This window comes from Pterocles gutturalis, unplaced genomic scaffold (assembly GCF_000699245.1).
Source record: "Pterocles gutturalis isolate BGI_N339 unplaced genomic scaffold, ASM69924v1 scaffold4420, whole genome shotgun sequence".
Classification (NCBI taxonomy): Eukaryota; Metazoa; Chordata; class Aves; order Pterocliformes; family Pteroclidae; genus Pterocles; species Pterocles gutturalis.
This window is the reverse complement of record NW_010143158.1, coordinates 4,379-15,419: the sequence shown is the minus strand read 5'-3', so window position 1 is coordinate 15,419 and position 11,041 is coordinate 4,379. Positions and strand designations below refer to the sequence as shown.

Here is an 11,041-nt window from a genome sequence, read left to right as displayed (position 1 = left end):
ATGGAAAGATTTCCTCGACGGAGGGTCCACGGATTGCCACAGCAAACTGCCTCTCACGCCGGCGCCAGCCTCAGTGCACGCACCAGAGCACAGTCGGTATTTCCAGGACAGCACGAAGCAGAAGGATCGCTCCAGTGGGGTGCAGCCCAGGAGAGCGGAGTGTAACCGTGAGCAAGAAAGGGGTTTGCACGGTGGATCGGAGTGGGAAGGCAAGTCAACTTTCCTCACCAAACCAAAGTGTAACAGCATTTCTACCACAAACAGAACAGTATTTTGTGTACAGGCTTCAGGATCAGTCGTTATCAAAATACACACACCGACTATACACCCTGTCCCATGGCCATAATTTATTATCTCACCACAAGGCACAATACACAAAGCTTGGAGGGTCCTATACAGTCGTCGTGGCAGAACGCCCCGCAGCCCTTACACATGATCATGGCTTTCAGGCTGCACGAGCACTTGAACGAGATCTCATCAACGCTGCTGCTATCAGCGAACATCTGCACGGAAAGGGACGTGTTACGGTTTGCAGCAAAGTTCGCTTTGTGGGTTAGCTGCATCATGCTTCCAGCAAGACTTCTGGGAAAAGCTGGAGTGTTGGATGAATAATTAAAGCTGGTGGAATTAAGCTGCAGCTTAGAAAGCTTCCCATAAAACGCTTGCTTGATATTGAGCTGGGAGGGGATGGAAGAAGGCTCCAAAGGGTGATTGTGTCCTTTTCCTGCTTCCCTTGAAAACCTGAAAAATGGCAAGTCCATCACCAGCGGAACACTTTGCAAACGCTCCGTCAGCTCCACGGGGTTTTGTGCCGCATCCCTCCGGTTCTCGGCGTTACTCTTGGCTGGGCTGCCACACGCCAGCACGTTCTCGTTTTTGATTCCTCCCAGGGTGTCGGCGTGCTGCTTTGAAGTCCACTCTTCCCTTGCAGCTGGCATTCCTTCTCCTGCCACGCAGCTCTTGTGCAGAGGAATCTGTTTGCTGGGGGACAAGGTTCCCATGGCTGGAGCTTGATCCAAAGCCCTGGAGTGATGGAGTCGAACACTGGGGTTGGAAGGAAAACCAGAACCAAAGAGTTTTTTGCCTTGAACTCCAACATAATTTTTATTGACTGAGGTACCCCCTGTCTGATTTGGACCGAGAGAAGTTACAGCTGGAGATAAAAACCGAGGCTCCATAGAGGCGTTCAGCTTCTCCAGGCTTTTATCTGTGATGACACTTGTCGCTGGGTTGTGCTGTGGCACCCGATGGACCTTGGGCAACTCCTTTTGCTCCTCAAAGCTGCAGGAAGAAAATGTTCTTTCCTGCGGGCCCCCATCTTCAGGCTTCTGAGAGGCACCTGACACATTTGCCAGCTGGTCTGGGCAGCTTAAAGTTGAGCCAACTTTGGAATGTTTTTCTGGAACAGACTGATCCTCCGCATCCTCTGCTCTAGGCAACGCTGTCCCTGACCCGTGCTTCTTCTCCTGGGGATCTACGGACGATCTCATCGAGTGGAAGTCATCGCTCCTGCTCAGGGCACTCCTCTTTATTCCTACATCTGGAGAAGATTCTTCACCGACACAGCAACCGCCACCTCTCTCCATCTGCAGGGGGAGGCTTTCGGGCTGCTTGGCCGGAGGCGGCTGCGTGATCTCCAGCTTGATGCTGGCATGAGGTACCGGGAGAACTTCTTCCAGGGGCAGGTTGGGGCAGGTGCCCCTTAAGCAGCCGCATCACCAAGGGGTTGTTGGTTTCAACAGAGGACAGGGGCCGAGCAGAACCCGCCGGCCGCTCGGGTTTCTGGGGCGGTGGTGCGCAGGGTCCCCATCGGCGAGCTGGGGGTGCAGCGCTCATCGCTGTGACTGCAGGGAAGTCCCCAGCATAGGCCAGGCTCTCGGCTTCCACGGATGGTTTTGGTCTAATCCTATCGCCTCTCTCGGTGCTGCTGTGACAGGAGGAGTCTCTGCCAGCCCCCTCCCTGCAGCTGGCACTCCCGAAGCACAGATCCATCTCTGCGTTCCCATCCGCCACGTCACCTTCACAGTCTGAAGCTGTATCTGTCGTTTCGCTGTGCGTACTCTGTATTTCATCATCTCCGTTTGTCTGGAGCTCTGGAGTCTCTCTCAGCGGCTGACGTGCATTTTCTGGGTCTGTTCTGGGGCACCCCTCCCTCGGCTGCAGAAGTTTTTCAGAGGTATCTATCCTATTCTGAGAAATAAAGTCATGGTGTAAAGAGGGTTTCAAAGGCTCTGCATTCCGTTCCTCGTCCCCTCGTCTGCCATCGCTCTCCTTCCTTGCCTGCAGGCGTGGGAAGTCACAGTGCGCAGGGACTGCCGCCTTCTCCCCGCCAGCAGTCACTGTTTTGGGGTTGTCGCTGTCAGCGCCGCATTTTTCCGCAAATGTTTCAGAGCCATTAAATCTAAACCTAGCCACCATTTCTGGCTCCCGGCATTCTTTACCACCTGGTGACAATTCTGGCAGAAGAGGACAACTGGAGGAGTTTTCCTTTACATCAGAAGGATAATCCAGCTGCACGGCGGGAGCACCAACATCTCCGAGGTCTGCCACGACCCCATCTCCCGCCAGACTGACCGCAGCTCCCTGCGCCTGAGAACACGACAGACCGTTCACGGGAGGAACTGCACGTTTCAGCTTTGTGCTCTGCCTCTCCTGCGATGCAACACAAGGTGGGGTTTCGGTCCTTGGGTCACAGAGGAGCTGCTCGGGGCTCTCCTCCTGCCTCTCAGAGGTTGCACTGTCTAAGGACGACCCAGTCCCAGCACCGCAGAGCTGCCTTGGCGGTGACCCATCACCAGGCTGAGCCTCCCCGGAGCCAGTGCCCACAGGGTGTTCCAGACCACCGCTTCCCTCGCTCTTTGAAGGAAAGGGGTCTTGTCTTGAGGAGAGGAAGGAATTGGGGTCAGCCTCCTGAGCAGCCCCCTCAGCCTTTCCTCCGTTCAGATGGAGAGACGGCAGTAATTGTGTTCGTTGTAGATCTGACGAACGCTTTCCGTGAGTTCTCTTGGATCTCCTGTGCTCGGTACGGCTGCTGGATTCTCCTCTGCCGCCTCCTTCGTCAGCGCTTCTCCCTCCACCCGGGCCGCCCCCACCTCCGATGGCGGCTGTAGCAGCAGCTTCTCGCTGGGCTCGTGCCTGCAGAGCACGGGCTTTAATGTCTGCGAGGGTCCGGGCACCGGTCCTGCCCCGGGGGCTGGAGGGCTCCGTGCTGGGGATGATCCGGGGGCATATCTGGTAAGCGGGCTGACCCTTAACCACCCAGGGTGGTTTAATACGTGAAAGTTGAATCTGAAAGAAAGGGAAAAGCCATTAGTTCTAACACTCGACGGTTTTCAGGCAGCAAAATGCATTTTATTAGCATCTGCTCATCACAATCCTTATCACAAGAATTCAACAAAAAATTAAAATTCCAGCTTGTAAACTAATTCTGGCAGAGAAGGAGCGTCTGCCCCGTAACCTCTGCCTATGTGCTGGGTCATGGGATAGGTAAAGCTCAGTCAATATCAACAGTGTTTTACCAGAGCCCACAGACAAATATGAAATAAGGGATCTGCATTCAGATCTTCACTGGTCTCCTTTCCATCAGGATGACCACCCTGAAGCTAACAGGATGGATACCTCTAGTTGAAACGGGAAAAGTCAGGAGGAATGCAAAGATTCTGCCCAAAAGGAAAGGGACTGAGGAACGACACAGAATCACAAATACGATTGGAAGGCCTTTTTTGCAACAGGAGCTAGTTTCAGGAAAAGTGATTTCTGTATCCACAGAAATGCAAAGGAACAGAGTAAGTCAAGGTTACCCTGCGCTCTTGTGCAAAGACCTTGGAACGATTTTCCATTCTTCGCTTGTCTAAATATGAGAGTAAACGGTGGTAATCAGAGGTACTTAGCCAGTTCCACCAATGAAACCCTGCCACTTCTGCTCTTAACATGACAACACTTGACATTTTAATAATGTTTTGATGCTACTGAGCATGACAGCCCCGAGATACCAAGCAGCTAGAATTCTCCCTCCTACCCGGATGGGTGGGACTTTTGGCTCCTCTTTAGTAGGCTGTGGCTTTTCTGGGTGAACACTTTCAATTGTGTTACGAAAGGACTGACGATCTTCAAGCCGGGGCTTCTTTTCGGGGAAGGAGGCAGAGGCAGTCTCCTCAAAGCATTTCCTCTTCTGGTCCTTGGACTCCCGAGCGGAGTTCTCCTGGGGCAAACTGGGAATTCTGTTTGCAGCTGCCAACGACGGATCTTCTGATTTACTGTGTAATTTGGAAGTCTCTGGAGAGAGGTGCAATTCTGAACCCTCTGCCTTCAGTGCTGCAGCCGAAGGGCTTGTCAGCTCCTCTTTCTTCAGGTCTATCTCAGGCTTGGTCTCTTTATGAAGAGAGGACTCTGGTCCCGCAGAAGCGGTCTCTTTGGAAGTCTCCGTTTGCTCAGGTTCACGCAATTTGTACAGGCTTCTCCTGGCTCTGCACCGCAGGTCGGCCCGGGAGCGTTTCTTGAAGCGCCCATCTCTCTGCCGTGTCGCAGGACCGCGCGGCAGCCTCGCTTCTCCCTTAACTGACAGTCTTGTCCTGTTCTCAGCATCTTCTTGCACCAAATTCTGCTCCTGGGATTCTTCTTGGGTCAAGCCCAACCTATGAGGCAAACATAAAAACTAGCTAAAAGCTAAAGCCCATCCTAATGTAAGCATTTCCTCTCATGGCTGTGCTGTCACCACTCCACCCAGTAACACACAGACACAAGGCAGAGACTCATCAAAACCTCGTGAAGTCAGGCTGCAACGAGACAACCTGTACACTCGCTATCCCACCTGCCTGTCGCAGGGAATGAGAAAAATAAGAAAATGTAAAGATTTCAGAAGGAAAACAAGTAACATTAACTTGTCTTAGAAACAAAATAGACTGGCTACAAAATTCTGCTGGGACCCAGCACCTCCACCGAGGCTCTCCCTGGAGCAGCACTGAAGGATTCACCCCACAAGCTGCACTGTTCAAGGAGTTTGTGCCGCACCCTCTCAGGTGTCCACAAGCAGAAGCCCACTCTGCCACCTGCATAAACATAGATGAAACAGGACAGATGAGGTAAAATTTCTCACTTTTGTCCATAGTAGTCCTCAAAGAACTTCTCTTTCCACTGCTCCACTCTCTTTTCCTTTTCCATCTCCTGCCGAATTCGAACTTGCATCTCATGGGTGAATTCACCTACGTGGAAGCAAGAGACTGAAATTCAGTTCCAAACAAAACTGGTTCTGCAAATGCAACCTTTTGTGTTTTTACAGTACAGCAGCTATCAATACGAAGGACAGATTTTCTGTTATCGCCCTGCTCCCCACCCTACTATGGGTCCACACGCTGCCTGCGGCTCCTTAAGGGCAATGGTCACGCAGCCTCAGGTCTGGAAAAAAATTGTGTTTTACCAGACACAGGTCACCATTTAAGGACAGATAAGTCTGGCACTACTTTATACCTCCACCACCTCGTTCTGAAGGTCTCATGGCACCAAAGGGAAACACATCCTTGATTTAAAAAAAAAAAAAGCTGGAGCAAATATAGCCAGATACACTGGAAAGCTGGACTAAATTCCTGTTCATTAACCACAAAAGAAAAACAAAAAAATCCCCAAAAATGAGGACCCATTCTCCAGTCACCCAGGAAAGCAAACCTACTCACCATCAGCCAGTCGCTCTCTCCAGCTCTGCGCAGCATGGGTGAAGAACTCGTTATTCAGAGCGCTGCCGCTGAGACGCATCAGCCCGTCAGCCCCAACCTAGCGGGACACACAGGAAACCTTTGCTCCACCGTTCCACAACCAAGGGGCAACGCGGTGGCTGGGAAACAGCCCAGCGCTGCACCCTCCTACCTGCCTATCGACTTCGGGAAGGAGGTAGAGAAGCTGCTGCTGGAAGTGCGACGGGAGCGCGTTGAAGGTTCTGGAGTTGATCAGAGCTCGCAGGTTTGTGTTGACAAGAATGGAGCCCGGCGTTTCGAAGTCAATATCCTCACCCCTGTTTCGCTTCATTTGCCCTGCAGTTTAAGGACAGGCAAATTAAATAAACGTTGTATAAAAGTATTTCAGCATTGTGGGCAAGACATTCATGCCCAACTACTACAGCAAAAGGAGCAAGACATGAGAAAAAAACTATTGTGTTCAAGTATGAAGAAAGACTCTCGATCACACTAATTCATAGACACACATCTGGAGTTTTGATATGAGGTCACATTTCTGTCACATTTGGGTACCATTCTCGATGCTGATCTTTGGATTAGGCAAATTTTTTAAACTGTCTCACTAATGTTTGGGGAGGAAGGTCCAGCTTGCGAGCCTCGAGGTGGTCATGTGCCTTCTGAAGGAAGGGAACTTTGGCATTTTCTCAGATATACACAGACTTCAGCATTGCCTGCTTTTATGGCCAATTATTCTTCTAACTTTAATCAGCAGCACGTACCAGCTGTGGGCTTTCGGATACCTCTCAGGAGCTGCGGAGGATCCCTGTTTATTTCTGTTCTGCTGCGCAAGGTGGCTTTGCACAGGGCCAGGGAGCTGCTGCTGCTGCTGGACGTGCTGCTGCTCTCCCCATCCGCGTGCCTCCCTGTGAAGCCTGAAAGCAAAACAATTTCATCAAAACATGCAAAGAACAGCAGAAGCCCCACTTGGAGAGTGGTTTAACATGTGAGAATTACCTGCCAATAACAGATCCACCGTTACAGGGTATTGCCCAGTTACAAACTATTCTGATGGAGTTGCCCATACACAGTCTGTGTCATTTACAGTCACCTGCATCCTCACCAAGTGTTAAACAAATCCTCGAACTCACAGATAATGGGAGCACTGATTAAAAGCTGTCTGTGCAGTCGTTAGGAAACCACCACAACGAAAGCAACACTCACCGGAGGCAGACTCCATGTGTGCCCCGTTGACTTTCAGCGGTGTTAGGACGACGCGTGGCAGCATTACACCCGTCTTCTTCTTCTGTTTGGCTGTCTGCAGTCCAGAAAGAAACCGAAAACAAAGCAAAGGAACACAGACATCATGGAGGGGTAAAATAATCTCCTCAGCAGCATGTTCCTCAAAGAGCTGCCTAGCTCCTGGGTAAATCTTCAGGTGTCATTGTATTTATGACTAGCAGAGAATTCAAAATCCCCTTCCTGCACACGATCCCTCCCCACGCTGCAAGCCCCCCACCCAAGGAGACAGCCCTGCCACTCTCTCCAAGGGACACGGCACAACTACTCGCCATCACGCTAACCCGGCTGTCCCGCAGCGACAGAAGCTCCCGCCCAGAGGCTTCGTGCTTCCCGTTAGTCCCACTGTTCCCTACCTGGGAGGTGGTTCGGTAGCTCTCCCTGGCAGCAGCGGGTCCCTTGCTCTGCGATTCCGTGGAACACGAGGCATTAGAGGAGGTTTCATCAAGGGACACTGGAAGAGACAGGCACTCTGTCAGACCCAGAAGCAGATCCTATAGCTCCAGATTAACATTATCAGACACTTACCATCATTATCACCACTCACAGTGCTTGCTTCATTGGACTCGCAACTTTCGGCGTCTGCGGTATCCTCCAGCTCCTCCCCTTCGGGCACAGACAGATTCCGAGACCACTGCAGGGCATCCTTCTGTGGGCAAACAGAACCGGGACGGCTACAGTCCTCCCTCCCAGCCACCGCGACTCAAACCGATGGGAACAGACGCTTCAGTGCATTTAGTTTTTAAGCTTAATTTTTTTTTAATCTTCCCTGTTTTAACCCTTGTGCAGAAAGATATTTTAAAGTATATTTGGGTTCATAGTGGAACAGAAGTCATCTAAACTACTCGCACAGCTCATAGACACCTCCTAGACGAGCAACTCAAACATATCCAAAACACATAAGGTCAATAATTCATCGCAATTTTCCGCAAGCAAGCAGTTTCTGTTAAGAGCAGTATCTCGTTCTTACCATGAAAGAACAGGTAGCATCAGAGCAGCCAAACACTAAGATAGTAAGCTTAAGAGATGTATATACTACTCGTATAATCAAACCCATTGCAATGCCATCTATTTTCAGCAAAATATGGCAACTCAACACAATTTTCTGACAGCAGAAAAAAAGATGCAAAGGAACTAGCTGAGATAGCTGTTGTCTATCAAGCTGATAGTTATCAGAAAATCCAACAGTGCAGAACAAGGCAAAAGAAAAGCCCAAGAGCAGAAACATCTTTAAGATCACTGGGACAATAAAAATAAAAAATGTTCCAGACAGACCTCAAGATCTGGGGAAAATGGTGATGCTAAATATACAGAGAATGCTTTGGAACACAACACAACCAACCAGATGAATGAATATACATGTTCCTGTCAAGATTTCACTTGTAGCTACAAGCTCTCGGACCAATTTAATTTACTGCTTGGCTGTGTTCCCCTCCAGCTGCAGGAAAAGGGGTGAACGGGGCTGTTTGGATAAGCAGCCACCCAAGCTGGGCACCAAGTACTGGAAAAAGAGGATTTCTCTGGCTTGTGCAATTCAAGAAACAGGGGGTTTTAAAAGAAATTTATCATTTATGACTGAACAGAGCTGAAAGGCACAAGCTCTAAAGAAATAATGAATTCCAGACACTCCTGCACGCGCCGACCTCGCAGGCAGCACGTTCAGCTCCTCTGATGCTCGGCGACAGCCCAGCACTCAGCGACGCATCACGAGCAGCACTCGCGCCCCAGCCCGCAGCCGAGAGCAGGAACCTGGTGTTTACCTTGAGCGTGAAGAGGCTGATGCGCCCGGGCAGCTTGTAGAAGAGTCCGTCGCCTCCCCGGGAGTTGGAGTGGAGCATGGCGTTGAGGCAGGCCAGTGGGGACGTGCCGCTGCAACACACAACGGCAGAGAAATGGGGAGCTTTAACAAACAGCCGGATCAGGAACGCAGCCTGAAAGCTCGGTGAACAGGCATCACCGAGCTGAGCGAGGGGGACGGGACAATGTCATTCCCTTCAAGGGACAGAGCTGAATTACTCTTTTCCTTTGTGACCTGTACATCAGCCTCGACACATGACGGCAAAGCAATCGGCAGAAAACAGGAAGCGTCACACCAATTCTGAAGCTACTCTCAGCTGGTTTTAGACGTTCCTAAATCTTATGACCCGTTTCCCCCCTTCCTCTGCTTGAAGCTTTCAGAGTTGGGCTGATTTTACAGAAACCCCAGATTTATTCAGCAGCAGAAAGATGTAAACAAAACCAGGACAAATCGTACACAGACGTGTTTCTAGAATGTCCTCCCTGACATGCCACAGCCAGAGCTGCCCTCGCAGAGGTACACAGAAAAGGTCTGATGCACTCATTTGTCAACTCCCTGGTTAAAGCAACCATCCTACGCTCGCACCAGTGGAACTTCTGTGCCACATAATCTCGTATTTTCCAATAAGTGACACACGTACAGGCAGAAAGTCACCTGGAAGAGACATTAAAGCAGTATCGATTTCGTTATTATTAAAAGTGAAACTGAAAACTGGACTGAGACAAAATATTTCAAAGAAAATAATTCTCAAATCGAAAACTTTGAACAATTTCTGTTTCTACCCTGAATGCGTTTGGTTTTTGGACATTTCTTCACGAGCCTTGGCAACAGACAAAATTAGCCTACACTGCTTTTAGAGACTATGAAAAAAATTTCCATCCTTCCGTCCTGTCAGCCAGCGTTCTCCCATCGGGGTCGAACAGAGCGCTGCCCGCACGCTGCCCGCCACAGAGCACACCTTTGCAGGGCAGCTACAGAAATTGTCTTCCCCAAATTGAAAAAAAAAAAAAAATTAAAACTCTGCTAGGAGCCAGAACCCAGGAATGGTGCTGGGTGCGAGTGTCCTGGCTCCAGCACCAGTCAGGCAGGACCAGTCAGCCCAGTGCCCCCCCAGAGCTGGGAACCCTGGCTCAGGATTGATCCACCGGGAACAACATCTCCAGCCCCAAGCTGTTTCCTTCAGGAAATGGAGTTTCAGGAAGGGTTTCTATAAAAGCACCAAAGTCGGCGGCATATTTAGCTGGGCAGGATCGCTGCCTTTATTCTTTGAACAATTACACTCTGAAGAAAATTGTCTTTTCTTAAAGCAGAGAATTAATGACCGGGGAAGGAAAAGCAGATATCCCGAGGGAACACCACCGACCTTTACAGGAGCGATCTAGCTCTGTGGGATTGCACTGGACACATGCCCCAAAGTCTGCTCTCTAGTTACGCACTGTGACAGGTCTCTTGTCAAAAACTGGGAGAGCACCGAGAGAATTTATGGGTGTGAAACAGACCTGCTGCTACCCAGAGCAGGGGACAGCCCTGCACGCAGCTCATCAGCTGTCTGCTAGGGAAAAGGACTGACCTCGGAAAGGCGCAGAGCATCCCATTAAAGCAAAGCTATACGAACGTCCTCAGTCAGAGCCTGTCCGAGCCCTGCTCAGAGCCGTGACACCCCGCCTGTGCCCACACCAGTGAGGATCCCCTCGGCGAGGACAGCCAGCGGGCGGTGGGCGTTCCAGCAGCTCTGGTACCGACACAGCGACACGCGCCGGCCACGTCCCCTCCAAACAAGCTCCCACGCACCACACCTCTGTGTGCACCACCAGCCTTCGCTCCTCAAGCCCGCCCAGCTGTTTCCTGACTGCAGGCACAAATATGGAGCAGAAACAAGCTAACACTTGGAGCTGTGAGGTCCCAGAAGAAATTTGTTTCACTTTCTGCAGCTGGATAAAATACAGGTTCAGGAACGGCAAACCCCGCAGTGGAAAAGTCCCCAGAACCACGGTGAGGGGAAGCAGGACTAGAAACGGTCCCTGCACCGGGATTCCCCCAAAGTCGTCCAAGGAGCAGCAGCCAAGAGACCGCTTTTCCCATCTCCGGCAGCCAAACTGCTTTTTCTTGCCACGCAGCACTAACCGAGGCACCGGGACCATCACGGTTACCTGCTTTCTTTGATCTGCAAGACACTCTGTGCTTCTCTTCTACTGTCACAGAAACAGATGGAAGTTCACAGGAACTCAATCAAGGAAAACAGTCTCCCCACTCCTGTTGTTTCCGACGCTCCCTCTCAGGT

The 11,041-nt window shown here is 50.8% G+C and overlaps 1 protein-coding gene across 1 annotated transcript in view; it reads right to left on the bottom strand.

Moving 5' to 3' along the window:
• Nucleotides 1-350: 350 nt before the first annotated feature.
• The window catches only part of ASXL1 (additional sex combs like transcriptional regulator 1), an 11,378-nt gene continuing 687 nt past the window's right edge, over nt 351-11,041 (bottom strand). The window contains 11 exon segments of the mRNA XM_010084600.1: nt 351-1,697; nt 1,699-3,288; nt 4,019-4,634; nt 5,096-5,201; nt 5,670-5,766; nt 5,860-6,023; nt 6,446-6,598; nt 6,888-6,981; nt 7,319-7,416; nt 7,491-7,611; nt 8,723-8,831. Of these exon segments, the coding sequence (XP_010082902.1) occupies nt 351-1,697; nt 1,699-3,288; nt 4,019-4,634; nt 5,096-5,201; nt 5,670-5,766; nt 5,860-6,023; nt 6,446-6,598; nt 6,888-6,981; nt 7,319-7,416; nt 7,491-7,611; nt 8,723-8,831 (4,495 nt within the window).